Genomic DNA, 15,064 nt, shown 5'->3' on the forward strand with positions numbered 1-15,064 from the left:
GCTCTATTTTCTTCATTATTTTTTCTTTCTCTTTTTCATAAAAGATCATCTCAATCAACCCGTCTTCATGTTTACTGACTATTTCTTTTGCCAGTTAACATCTGATATTGAACTTCTTCAGTAAATTTTTCATTTTACTTATTGTACTTTTTAGCTCCAGAATTTCTATTTGATTCTTCTTGTAATTCCTGCCTCTTTATTGATATTCTGTTTAATGGTGCATTTTTCTCATATTTTCTTTCAGTTCTGTAGACATTTTTTCTTTAGTTTTTTAAAATAGCTGATTTAAATCTTTGTCTAGTAAGTCTAACATCTGGGTTTCTTCAAAGACATTTCTTATTGACTGCTTCTTTTACTATGCATGTCATGCTTTACTGTTTCCTTTCATGGTTCATAAGTTTTGTTTTGTTTTGTTTTGTTTTAAACTAGACAGTTTAAATAATATAATGTGGAAGCTCTTGAAATCAGATTCCTCTCCACCCCTTGATTTGTTGTTGTTGCTTTTTGTTTAGTGACTTTCCTGGACTAATCCTGTAAAGTCAGTATTCTTTGTGATGTGTGGCTACTGAAGTCTCTTCCTTGTTAGGTTAGTAGTCAGCTAATTATTGGACAGAGATTTCCTTAAATGCCTGGAACCAATAAATTTCCCAGCTTTGATGAGGAGCTCTGTACATATATTGAGGCATGCCTTTAATGCTCAGGCAGGCAGTTTATAATTCTACCTTACCCTTCACTTTCTCTTTGCACCATGTCTCAAAGTCAGCCAGAGGCTAGAGCTTAGGGCCTTCATAGTTCTTTCCTGTGATGCACATTGCCCTGGTCATGCACATAGACCTAGGCATGTGTACAGCCCTGTGCATGCACCTGGCCTTCTAAATTCCCAGAATTATATCTGAGCTTTTCAAAGACCCTCATAGACATCTTAAGAATTCCTCAGCTTTTTAAATATTTTATTCAGTTCCTTGTTTGCCCCAACTGTTATCATCGTCACCTCAGGCACCTGCAATATTAAATGATTGCCACTGATTGTTTTCTGCAAACCACTTCCCTTCCTTCTCCCCTCCGAGGGAAAAGGCTATTCACACTGATTGAGGTCTGGATAAGGTCAAATAAGAATGAGCTTTGCAAATGGGAGTTTCCAGGGGGTTGCCAAACAGGTCAAATAATGACAGTTCTCTTAGAATGGTGTTTTGGGGGAACTCCAAACCTGTCTTTCCCTCTCCAGTGGCTAATAGACCATTCTTGGTTTTCACTGTGATTGCAAGAACATAGTCTACTGCAATGCTGGGATGATGGGAATGAGTATAGTTCAAGCTAAAATGTCATATAGCTGGTCTTACTAAAATTTAGCTTTTTTTTTTTTTTTGAATAAATACTTTTGGATTGTTGCACACCTTTGGTTAATTTCCAGAGTTCTGAAAAAGTTGATTTTGACTTTTGGCAGTGCTTTTATGGTAGAACAGCTTTTGCTATCATTGCATTTTTGGGGGCCTAACTTTTCAGAAGGCCTTACTCTGCCACCCACTGACATGACGCCAATTTAACAGATTTTAAAGGAAAGTCTAAGCCCCCCAAAATTTCCCTGTAGTGTTATCCTTAAAGTATAAACAGCGAAGACAAACATACAGGCGTACAAGCACTGGGGAATGCAGCACCAATGAACCTGTACTGGTAAAAATTGCTTGATGAAGAAATCTTACTAACCAAAAATTAAGTTTAAAATATAAAATTTAAGCATTAAGTGAAAAGAGGACAAGGAATCTTTTAGGGAGCATGGAAATAATTATACACTTAAGAGCAGTGCACTCACTGTATGTAAAATATCTCAGTTAAAAACAAAAACAAAAATACAGAGCTTAGGAATGGAAAAACTGAGAAACTGTATGGTAAATCCTGAATTTATTTAAATCTACAACTATGAGCAAACAACTATGGGAATTATGAATCCAGGACAGAATGTAAATGTTGACTATGCAAAAGTATCTTCCAAATATCAGGAGTTGGGTGTACAGGCTGGGAAGGGAAATGGGGAAAGTATAGTATATGTATGTGTATTAGTTATCTGTTGCTGCATAAGAGATTACATTGACCGTAGCAACTTGAAACAACCTAAATTTTTATTCTCTCACTTAGTTTTTATAGGTCAAGAATCTAGAAGCAGCTTAGGTCATTCTGATTCAGGGTATCTCAGGAGGCTACAGTCATCAGTAGGCTTAACTAAGGCTAGGGGACTCACTTCCAAGATGCCTCATTTGCATAGCTGTTAGTAGAATGCTTCAGTTCTTTGCCACATGGATTTCTCCATAGATCTAATTGAGTGGTCTCACAACATGGCAGCTAGCTTTCCTCAGAACCAACTATTAAGAGAGAGCAAAGCAGAAACTTTTCATGACCTATCCTTAGAAGTCACCATATTCTGCCGTATTCTGTTGTTTGCACAGACCAACCCTGAAGCAGTGTTGGAGGGGATTACACAAAGGTAGGAAGACCAAGAGGAGCATTAGGAATCATCCTGGAGACTAGCTATCACAGTCTGCTAATTTCCTTAGCTTTTTTAGCCAGGAGCCATTAGATACTGCCCACAAATTAGAAAACAGTGCTTCCAACCTCCCAGTGTTTTTGTGTGATCCTTTTTTCTTGCTTTATTGCACTCTTAGGAACCTCATTTCCCCTATAGAAGCATTTACTAAATTTGAGTAGATCTTTCTCTCTAGTTTATTTAGATTTTTTTTCTTGTGTTAAAATCAAATCAAACTAAATTTGGTGTTTTTACGTTTTAAAATTCAGCATGTAGTATTATCTCATTTTAGTAATTATTTCTGCCTATTCTATGTCCACATATGCTTGGAGTGATCATGTAATAAGTGTAGTTATTTATAAGTGGTAAGAATTTAGATGCATTTTTTTAATTAGCTTTCCTCTTAATTTTTCTACTTTCCTCTGAATTGTGTAGAATTCTTTTTATAATGAGCATGTGTTAATGTTTACAAAAAGAAAGTCAGACTCTAAAAATAAATTTTATAAGCAGCAATGGTGAGGATGCAGGGAAAAATTCTCATCACTGTTGGTTAGAATATAAAATTGGGTACAATCTTCTTTAGGGGACAATTTGGTAGTATCCATTACAAACTTAAATGCCACTCGTATGCTATGAATCAAAGTCCATTCCTGTGAATTGGCCCTAAGATATTTATTTATATACACAAAGATAAGCATAGAGTGTTCATTGCATCATTTATAATAGTAAAATGTTAGCAACAGTTGAAATGTCTAATAACAGGTAAATGTTTAAGTGGATTATGGTATATTTCTGATATAAAATACCATGTAGCCATTAGAATGATGAAGGTTCACAATGTGATAAGTGAGAAAATTCCAAGACATTATGTGAGAAACATTGCTACTTATTATGTATAGGGTAACTCCAAATGTGTGTTTAAAAAAAAAAAAACTAGATGTATATATGTACATGTTTGTGTATTAAATGCATCGTAAAGAGTTTGGAAGAATTCACACCAAATAAACAGGGATACCTCTAGGGAATGAGAGAAGGGTTAGAGATGGAGGAAGGGCTTTTTTCTCTGCATTTGTGAGTTATTTTTATGGAGAATGGTTGCATGTGTTATAACTTAAAATTTTTGAGACATATCTCTCACACTGTGGAAGGTGACTTGCAGAGATGACTGCAGCTCTCAAGTAGAAAATTGAAGAAGCACATTTCACATTTTCATCTGTGAAGTGATCTTTTAATTAAAAAGGATCTGATCATGAGGATTTTGTACTTTGTGGATCTTAGATGACTTGTTCTTTTCATCAAAGTTATTTCAGTTATCTAGACAAAAGAGGCTGAGATTGCAAACTGCTGGAATGAGGATTGGAGAGACGAAGAGAAATTTTGGAAGAGAAAGGGATTGGATTTAGTAAGCATATGAGAGTTGGGGGAAGGAGTAGAATGGAGCATAAAATTGAGATGGGGGACACAGAAGGAAGAACAGATTTAAAGGAAGAGGATAATGAATCAAGTTTACTATGTTGAAGACCTGTGGGAAATTCTCATGAAGCTGTCTAGCAGATGGTTTGAAAGACCAGTCTGGTGTTCTGGAAGTCATTGGTATTTAGGTATTTTAAACCCTGATTGTTGATAGTTGAGATGATCGAAGGACGAGTGTGTAGAATGAAAGAAGATGCTTAAACATGGAATCTTGGGGTACTAACATGTAAGGAGATAACAAAGCAATCCCTGAAGTTGACTGAAAAGTTGCATTGGAGAGTTGTATCCAGCATTCCAAGGATGAAGATGATGTGAGTGGTCAGTAGTGTCACGTGCCAAAGGAAGTTGGAGGAAGAAGAAACATTTAAATTTGTAGTACTAGGGACTTTGACAAGAATGGGTTGTGGTGGAGAGCCCTCTGGTGGAAGGGAGCATGGCATTTGCGGAACTGGAAGGATGGAGCTGAAACTCAGAAAAGAATGTGAATGAGACTGGCAAAAAGGCTTTTTCACCCTTTGAACACAATGTGATCACTTTCCTATTGGAAAGAAATTAATCAGGGGTTAGTTTTAGTCTCTCAGTGTATGAAGGTTATATGTAAATTTTTCTTTTCTTCTGCCCTGTGAAAGGTAGAAAATAGCTTTTGAGGAACTAAAACTTGTGGAGAATGACATTGTTTTCAGCAGTGGGAAGTAAAGGGAGTTAGGAGAATTTTCTCTGAAGGAGAGGTACCAAAGCTGACTGTAAAGAGAAGCTGCAGGGCCTTTTGACACCTAGCTCAATTGAAGTTCCAAAGACATGGACCAGCCCCAGAAGGATAAGTTAAAGGAACCCTACCTATCAGCAAGTTGCTAATGAAGAAATATCATTGTAAAATGTATTATTGTACATATTTAATTTTTATAGTGCCTTTTCTGGAAAAACTGCTTGCTTTATTACTTTGTTTTCTTATGAAAACTGAGATTAAGTTTACAGGGAAGAAGTTCCTTGTTTGTTTCCTCCTCTCACAAAAGACTAGACAGGAGGATATTCTTTATTACCTTCTCTCCCTTTGTTTTATTAAATTAATAATTACACATAGAGAAAAATGTGGAACAACATATATTAACAGTTAACACTGCTTACCCCAGAGTGGAATTGGCCAGGGAAGGCTGAACTTAACTTCTTTTCACACTTCTGTTTTGTTTAACTTAATTACAGTGTTTATAAAGCAGCCAATAAAGTGTGTAGTGTTTATAGGGAAAGGCTAAAATAAAATAAGTTAATAAATATTTGTAGACAGATTAAGAAAACGATATAGAGGTGTACAATGGAGGGAGAGTCTGCCACTCTAAATTCGTATTGTGTATCTTTGGCTATATATGAGCTTTTGTTACTGTACAAAACAATGTAGATTATGTAAAAATATATGTATTCATTAAACTGTATACTTTTCCATTTATATCATGGGGATCTTTCCATATTGATACATATCCATTTGGTTTTTTTTTTAACACCTCATAGAATTTTTTTAACTTTTTTGGGAAAACTTCATTGAAATACAACATAGACAGAGAAGAGTGTCCAGTTTAATGACTTTTACAAAGTGAAGACACACACGTAACGACCATCCAGATCAAGATCAAGAACAGTGCTGGTCACTACATGGGACTTTCTCATCCTACCTCCAGTAGTTAACCTCCTCCCTCCTAATGACAGATAACCACTATTCTGATTGTCATCCATATACATATATCTAATTGTGTCTGTTTTTAAGCTTTATGTAAATTGAATCATACAGTATTGTGCGTGGCTTTTTTTACCTGTATGTGTGACTATTTTTGGCCAACATTATTTTTGTGAGATTTATCCGTGTGACTTCATATAGCAGTAGTTTACCCTTTTTCTTTTTGTTGTAGTAGTCTATAGAATACATAAATATCACAATTTATGCATTTTCCTGTTGATGGGTATTTGAGCTGTTTCAAACTGGGGACTATGATAGACAATGCTCATATAAGCCTTCTGGTATGAGTTTTTTGAACATATTCTTTTGAGTATGTACACATTTCTGTGGGCTGTATACCAAGAAAAGAAATTGCTAGATCCTATGGTATGCGTATGTTCAGCTTTAGTAGATATTGCCCAGTTGTTTCCCAAAAGGGCCCTGACACTTTACCCTTCCATCAGCAATATGAGAGTTTCATATACTCAATGCCCTGCCAACACTTGCAGTTGATGGCTTTTTGTTTGGTTTTGGTTTTCTGTTGTTTGTTTTTGATGGCTATTTTAGAACATTAGTCTGCACAGTATCTTATTATATGAATATACCATAATTTACTCTCCTTTTGCTGGGCTTTTGCCCTCTTGCCCCACTATAGCACAGCTGGAACCTGGACACCTCTAATATCTAGTAGACTCTGTGGTTTGTTCTCTGTGTGATCTGACTGTTTGAGGAAGATTTAATACTGTAGGTAACAGAACCGATATATTTGGGGTTTTTTCTTAACAGATTTTCCTCAAATTCCCTCTGTTTTTGAGTAGTATGATACCAATGTAAGAATCCATGTAAAATGGTTTCATTTTGTTGACATGAAAATCAGTTTTGATTTCATGGTGGTAGATGGTTGATTTCTTCACTCTTGTTAAAAACTCATGTGAGGGCTTCCCTGGTGGCACAGTGGTTTATAATCCACCTGTCAATGCAGGGGACACAGGTTTGAGCCCTGGTCCAGGAAGATCCCACATGCCACAGAGCAACTAAGCCCGTGCGCCACAACTACTGAGCCTGTGCCCTAGAGTCCGGAGTCACAACTACTGAGGCCCGCGCGCCTAGAGCCCTAGCTCTGCAACAAGAGATGCCACCGCAATGAGAAGCCCGTGCACCGCGCCGCCGCCAAAAAAGCCCAAAAAGTCATGTGAAAAATAGTATAATGTCTGAAACTAGACTTTTGGTGAAAGCATTGCTAAACATGGCCAATTTAATTATACTGAATAATTTGCGTTCTCTTAGAACAAGCATACAGTGATAGCTGCCAGCACCTGCATCACATAGATCTTCAATCCATTGAAAAACTGATGTGTGAATGATTTGAAAATATAATCTCTTCGGCTTTGGAAAAACTCTTTGAATTTCACCCTTTGAAAGTGGAAGGTGTTTCCAATCAGAGAACCATGCTTCTCAGCCCAACTTTTCTTTTAACAAAACTGCCCTCCCCCATTTCTGCAAATTTTCTTTTAACGTAGGTTTTTAAAAGTACAGAAGCTAGGGGCTTGCTTTTAATGAGTTAAATGGGATAACCAGACCTCCTGCTGCTTCTTATGTTAGGGGGCGTGATTACTTCATGATAACCACTCTTTCTGTTGTGAGTTACAGCTTTAAACATGTGCTGGCACAGGTGGTATTCAGTACTATCCAGTTACCATAAGTAATTCCTTGGGGGAGTTCAGATACTCTTAACCCTCTATGGTAGCTGAATGGTCTTTTGGAAAGTGCCTTATGGGCGTATAAGACAGTTTTATATTTCCTATTATTCTTTGCTTTTGCCAGTTGTATGTTGAATTATTCATTTTGGAATAGCTATAATGACCAGAAGAAGCATGTTATTCCCATACTCTAGTAAGTTTTAGACATGTTTTTTTACCTTCCACATGGAGGTCTTTCAATTTCTTATTTATTGCTTTCAAGAACTTGTTAGTGATAGCTGAAAACTACTGCTTTGTATTGTATTCAGTGTTTTGTTAAGTCTGTTAGAAGAACATCTTTACCTCTTGAGATTTCTTAAGAGGTCCTATTGTAGCATAACTCTAAAAGTCTTCCAACTGTTAGTTATCTATACTAATGAGCCTGAAAATGAATTAACAAATGAGTTAGCCTGAGTGAATTAACAAATAATCCAGAAATCTTATTGAAGAGAGTATTTTCAATGACCTCTCCTTTCCCAGCCCCTAAATCTTTTTATCAGTATCAATAATGAGTAGCAAAATGTGCTGGCTTGATTTTTTTTCTTCCAAATATCTGGTAAAAGTTCTAATGTTCTAAACCAGTATCGGGGTGGAGGTGGTGATGGTGGTTTAAGGAACACAAACCTAATCAGCTTCTGACAACTGTTATTTTAGATAGCTCTTCATTTATCTCACATTCATGAACCTGGTTTAGAGATTAATTTAGAGACCATTTTTAAGTCTTGGTAAATAAAATGCTTTGACCTCTTATAGATCATTTCTGAATATATCCTTGCAGTCAGCTTTTACAAGGAAGCCCAATATTAAAAGCCTTGCTCAAGTTGCAGCTTCCATATAGAATTAACAGAGAATAAAGCACCCAATAACCTAGAACCAACAGATCCCTCATTAACTTCCCTGTAATTGCAGTATCCACAGCAGCTGTTTCTCTTTCTCCACAGGTATCAGTCAGAGCCGGATCTCTCACTGGCTGTTGCAGCAGGGATCAGACCTGAGTGAACAGAAGAAAAGAGCGTTTTACCGATGGTATCAGCTTGAAAAGACAAACCCTGGTAAATACTTTCTCCTTTTTTTATTGCATCTGAAATGGGACAAATATAAATTAATTACTTTATTGACCCCATAATTGGATTCCATTCCACTCCATAGTGTTCCTTGGTTTGTCTTCCCCAAGGTAGTTTCATACTTTACTGTTGTTCCTTTATGCCAAAGAACACTCTTAACTGTAAAACCTAAGCCCTGATTGTACCAATTTTTAGCTTACTGTCTAATATTATCTAGTCATTTTCACTACTTCCTCCAAGGTGCCTCTTTGTTTTCCAGGTTATATGACATTTCTAACCATAAATTGAAAGAAAGGTCATGATTGTCAGTAGCCAGTTTTTTTCCCCTCAACTATAGGTATTGATACATATAAGATTCCATACCTAGTTTTATATGCGTATTTGTAAATCTTGTTTTTGTTAGTAATATGAATTTAATACTTTTATTTTGTTCATGCTATACCATATCCAATGATTACTGCTAATGATTTTCTAATTCTAATTCTGGGTAATGAATGTGTCTTTGGACTTTAGGGTGAAGCTGCCCTGTTGACTTTGGGGGCAGCAGTAGGTTGGAAAATAGACTGAAATCTTAAAAAAGATCACAAAACCCTTTGTGTCAGAAGTTGCCAGGAAGAGGCAAGATCTATTGCAGGATGCTTTTAATGGTGGTATATAAGTAAAATCTGAAGTTTGTGATAGACTCTCTCATTCTACACATTACACAGACTGGTGGTAGTGAGATCTGCCTCAAGTTTAACCTTGTGATTGAACTATCTTCTGTAGTACTACAGCATTAAAGCCTTTGCTGACAGACTAAATTATCAATTCGAATATCGAGTATTGAAGACTCTTAGCTAATAATAGCATTGGCTCTGAGGTGGAAATAATGTTATAGAGACATATATGTGTGTGTGTATCTGTGGTTAGATTTTTTTTTCCAAAGATCACTTTGAAAGGCTCAGGCAGACAAAACAGAACAGACCGTGTCAATCTCTTCGCAATGAATTTTTTAATCTACCCAGCCCCCCATTTTTTATATTTCAGATATACAGAAAAATTAAAAGAACAGCGCAGCTAACACCTGTTTATCCTCTTCGTAGATACAATAATTGTTAACATTTTGCTATATTTGCTTTATCCCTGTAAAATAAATAAATGAATAAATTTTAAAATTATGTATGCGTGTATACAAACACATACTCTTTCTCTCTCTTTAGCATTCATCTCCTGAAAAAAGGGTAATCGCCTACATAACCACAACCCCTACAATCATATCTAAGAAAATTAATTTTAATCCCATAATAACACCTAATATTCAGTCCATATTCACATTTCTTTAGTTGTTGCAAGAATGTCTTTTGTAGCTTTTTTTTAGAATTAATTAATTTTTTAATTGAAGTATAGTTGATTTACAATATTGTGTTACTTTCAGCTGTACAGCAAAGTGATTCAATTATATATTTTTTTCAGATTATTTTCCATTATAGGTTATTACAAGATATTGAATATAGTTCCCTGTACTATTCAGTAAATCCTTGTTGCTTATATATTTTTTATGTATAGTACTTTGTGTCTGTTAATCCCGTACTCCTGATTTATCAGCTTTTTTTTTCAGTAAATAGTATGTGATTTAGGTTGACAGATTGGAATTTGTTATGTCTCTTTAGAGTCTTAAAACTAGTCACTTAAAATTTTTCTTTCATGACATAAGCTTTTTAAACCATCTAACCTTACAGAATGTCTCACATTCTGGGCTTTTCTGTATCCTCTTAGTGTCGACTAACTTGTTCTTCTATAGCCTGTGTATTTCACATACAGTGGAAGTTAGGATTAGAGGCTTGATTAGATTCAGGTTAAATATATTTTGGCAAGAGTACTTCATAGATTGTTTAGGGAGGACATTTACTAATGGCTGCAGTTAACTTTGAAACACATCAAGATAAAATGAATAGGGAGATGGATAAGTGATAAACTAGGTCTAGTAAAATATTAGATGGTATGGGTACAGATTTTCACTATAAAATTCTTTCATTGTTGCTGTATGTTTGAAATTTTTCACAATAAAACATTGGGGCAAAATGCTTTGTGGGTAATGTTTACCTCACGTTACCACATGTCAAGAGGCATGTAGTGTCAGGTTGTAGCACTACTCATTTGCTAAGTTTGATTGTTTGTTAAAGTGGTGGCCACCGGATCCTATTTTTGCAGCTTGTAAATAACCTATAGGGCATTACTTTGCCGCTGGATGAATAGCCTTTTCTGCAACAAGCTTTGCCAGTGGTCTTAGCGCCCATTGATGATGCTCACCTGAATCAGTTATTCTGATGGGGGATTGCAAAATGGTGATGATGTAATCTAGCATTCCTTCAATATTTACTAGCTGGCAGTTTTTCTATGAAGAGGAACTTCCATTTTTAGATATTTTTCTAATGATATCCAGATATACAGGCAAACCTCTCAAAATAATGACTCTGTTGTTGCTGCCTTTAGTTAAATGTTCTAAAACAGCACAGTTTAGTACAAATATAATGCAAATGACGTATGTAATTTAAATTATCTAGTAGCCACATTTTAAAAAGAAGAAATAGCTAAAATTAATTTTGATAATGTATTAATATTTATGCTTGTATTATCACTTCAACATTTAATCAACACTTCAAAAAATTACTGAGAGCTTTCCTTCTCTCTATTCCTTCAGTCCTTCCTTTCTTTTTTTGCTCTTTCTCTCTCTCTCTCTTTTTTTCCTTTTCTTTTTCTTTGAAATACAATGTGTATTTTACACTTAAAGCACATGCCATCTGCAATCAGCCATATTTCAAGTGCTCAATAACCACATGTGGCTAGTGGCTACCATATAGGACAGCGCAGTCTAAAGACTCATGCTGAGGCAACACTTCCATCTGAGCTCTAAGCAGTCTTCCCAAAGACCTGACTTCTCCCGTGACTCACAGCAGAGCAAATCAGATGGAAAGGAACAAAAACCTTGCATTTGGTCTGTTTAATAGAGCAGCTTAGGCTATGATATTGATAACAAGAGTTGGGATAGGTAAATAACGAACTGTGCCCAGGGGCTTCATAAACCTGGTCACATGACAGCAATTGGCTACCAGGGGGAATATCAGAGGGATTGTTAAGATGTTCCAAAATATATACAGCAGAGCAATGAAGAATTTGAAAGACAAACACAAGTCAACTGTACCAGGTAATCAGCCTCCATAAGAGAAGGGATTTTTGTCTCTTGGATTTGGCACTTAGATCAGTGCCTGACATATAATCTAATCATAGCTGGTAAAGCTAAATTCCCACACTGGATTTCAGGGCTGGACTTCAATCTCAGACAGGGACTGGGATACCAGGAAAATGAGTTCATTAGAAGCAGGAAGGCGGACTATCATGTCGGCATTGTTGTAGCTGATCTGACAGCACTGCCGACTGTGGAATACTACTATTGGAATCCAGTTTTAACAGGAAAATGGGAAAGGGCTAACAGCATTAATTAGCAGGTGTTTTTTCTTTAAAGATATAGTGCCTCCTCCTTTTAACAGTAAGTACCCCTAATTATATGCATTTGCTTTTCTATGAAGTTGCATTACCAACTGTCCCCCTGTAAAATGACTTCTTATTTTTTATTTGAGAATCAAATCCATTCTAGTTCTGAGTTCTTTCTAGCTTCCTAGTCCAGTTCTTTGTAGTCTAGTTTCTAGTTTTCTGTAGGATGTAATTCAAAGTTAGCTGAAAAGAAGGGGATATGTTTGTAATTGTCAAATTGGCCCTTTTTGTTGCATCAACAGTAATTGGATATTACCAGTTGAAATTAAAATTTTTTAAAGTTTTTTTGTGCACTTTCACCTTTATTAAAAGAGCTAATATGGTACAGAATTTTTTCTAGATAAATGCAGTTTTATTGAGTTTAAAATAACCTTTGGTTTTAGCTAAAGAATTTATTCTTATTTCATGGACACTTTGGAACTATTATATCATGATAGTTCCAAATTAATATTGTGTGATAAGATGAACTAACATTACATTAGCATCTAAGAATACCTTATCCACTGTCTAGTCAGTATTCACTTTTATATAATATATCAGAATTTTCTTTGCAAGTCATTGCAGAGGTGATTGGAATCCAACTAAATGTCCCTCAGTCGAGAAGTGGTTAAATAAATTATGGTATATCTGTATAATGGAATACTGTGGAGGCTATATAGCTTTTTTTTTTTTTTTTTTGCACTACGCGGGCCCCTTACCGTTGTGGCCCCTCCCGCCGCGGAGCACAGGCTCCGGACGTGCAGGCCCAGCGGCCACGGCCCACAGGCCCAGCCGCTCCGCGGTACGCAGGATCCTCCCGGAACGGGGCACGAACCCGCACCCCCCGCATCGGCAGGCGGACTCCCAAGCACTGCGCCACCAGGGAAGCCCTATATAGCTATTTTTTTAAAGGTGGCTTTATATGAATTGAATTTATATATAGGAATATCAAATTCATCAGTGAATAAAGTAAGGTAGAAAACAATGGATATAGTATATTGCCATTTATGTAGGGGGAATACACACACACACGTGCGCACACACACACGTGCGCACACACACACACACACACACACATACATGAGATTATATAAACTTGGAGTATCTCTGAAAGGGTATATTAGGAACTGATAAGAATAGCTCTGTGCCGGGGAACTGAGAGAAGGGGAGGATGGGAGTGGCAGGGACACTGTTAACTATGTAACCTTTTTGTGTCTTTCTAAATTTTATTCCATGCACTTGTGTTGTATATTCCAAAAATACATAAAAAGTGTAATGAAAACGAGAGGGAGGGAGGCAAAGAGGGAGAGAGGCAAAAAAAGAAATTAATCTACCTTGTTAATAGGTTTTAAGATATACAACAACTGAAGAACCTAGGTTTACATAGTTCAGACCTGCTTTTGAGAGGCAGTTAGGTAGAGAAATAAGATGTCGGTGATTTTTACTGATAGTTCTTATTTTTTCTCTGTCCAGGACAGATAGCTCATTGGAAGAAATGTAAATGGTACCATCCCTTTGCACATATTCTGAGAAAAAATGCAAAATTAAGGAAACTCACATGATGAAAAAGTACTTTTTTTCCCCTCTAAATTTAAGCATTTAGAAAAAAACCAAAGTATTTGTACATTCTGTGCCTTTATTCCTGGGCTCAGAGCATTTCTCTCTGTATACGTTGATTGATGTTCTTCTCTTTTTCAACCTCTTCACTCTGGATCCATTTGAATAGGTTTTTTTAGTCTCTCTTTTAGTGGAATCAGCAAGAAAAATAATAGAGTGCATATTTAGGTTATTTTTACTGATAATCCTACAGATACAGTGTAGTTCTCTGCTAAACAGACCAATCACCAGAATTTCCCAGCATAACCTAAAGCCTGCCAAGGCTTATGAATAAAATAGGCTGATGGAAACTGATCAAATACATTTTATCTTGTTTCTTATGAAAACATTTACAAGAAAATGCCTATTTTTAAAAAGCAGTGAGTACTAAATTCAGCATGGTTGACATCAAGAGCCCCTTTATTTAATCAAATTAAGCTCAACAGTCCTCTCTTGTCTAATTTAAACATTACTATAGCAGACAGGGTTTGATGAGTTCCTCTTGGCTCATGGCGGTGATTCTGCATATTTCTAAATTAAACAATTAAATGAAGTTTGCACATAAAGTAAATTTGGAGAGCAGAGTTTGCCTCCTCCCTCACTGTTGCAGGGATTAGAGCCCCAGGGAAATCATGTGTATGACGTGGGGGAAGATGAAAAATTACTTTTGGAGAAGTTAGTATCTACGAATGGAGCAGTAATAACATGCTTGTAGTCATTCTTTCATTAGCTGATTGGCAAAGGCTCACCCAAAAGTAACCCTGATAAGCAAGAAAATGATTATAGATGCAAAGAGAACAGTTACCAAAATGTTAAAATCTATCAGCAAATTAGGAAGAGTTTTGTTTTCTCTGGGTTTAGATCTGCTAGATAAATCTGCAAAATTTTGTCTTAATGGGGGCCCAGATATAATGTGGAGAAAAAAAACGTTTCTGTAGAGAACACAGGTAACACGCTTCCTATAGGGAAGAAAATAGTGGGTTCTTTAGTCAATACAGGATGCCTGTATTTTACTTCAGAGGGATTTAAATTCTTGCATACATTGTTCCTGCATAATTGTGAACCCGTTCTTGGGTTATTCATTGCTCTCCATCCGTTTCAACCAAAGCAAGAGGAACAGGTTTCTAGAACAAATCTGTTTGTTGTAGTGTTTCCAGAGTTTTTCTTGTGCCTTTTTTTTTTTTTTTTTTTTTTTGCCACGCAGCTTGCGGGATCTTAGTTCCCCAAACAGGGATCGAACCCATGCCCTCGGCAGTGAAAACGCAGAGTCCTAACCACTGAACCACCGGGGAATTAATTCCCTCTTCTGCTTTTTTTTTTTTTTTTTTTTTTTTTTGCGGTACGCGGGCCTCTCACTGTTGTGGCCTCTCCCGTTAAGGAGCACAGGCTCCCGACGCGCAGGCTCAGCGGCCATGGCTCACGGGCCCAGCCGCTCCGCGGCATATGGGATCTTCCCGGG

General features: G+C 36.6%; 1 protein-coding gene across 1 annotated transcript in view; it reads left to right on the plus strand.

Moving 5' to 3' along the window:
* Nucleotides 1–15,064, plus strand: part of HMBOX1 (homeobox containing 1) — a 169,156-nt gene that overhangs the window by 116,526 nt on the left and 37,566 nt on the right. The window contains exon 5 of the mRNA XM_079705773.1: nucleotides 8,377–8,487. Coding sequence (XP_079561899.1) covers nucleotides 8,377–8,487 — 111 coding nt within the window. The remainder of the gene's footprint in view (nucleotides 1–8,376; nucleotides 8,488–15,064) is intronic.

The sequence above is a fragment of the Hyperoodon ampullatus genome (genome assembly GCF_949752795.1).
Source record: "Hyperoodon ampullatus genome assembly, chromosome: 6".
NCBI lineage: Eukaryota > Metazoa > Chordata > Mammalia > Artiodactyla > Ziphiidae > Hyperoodon > Hyperoodon ampullatus.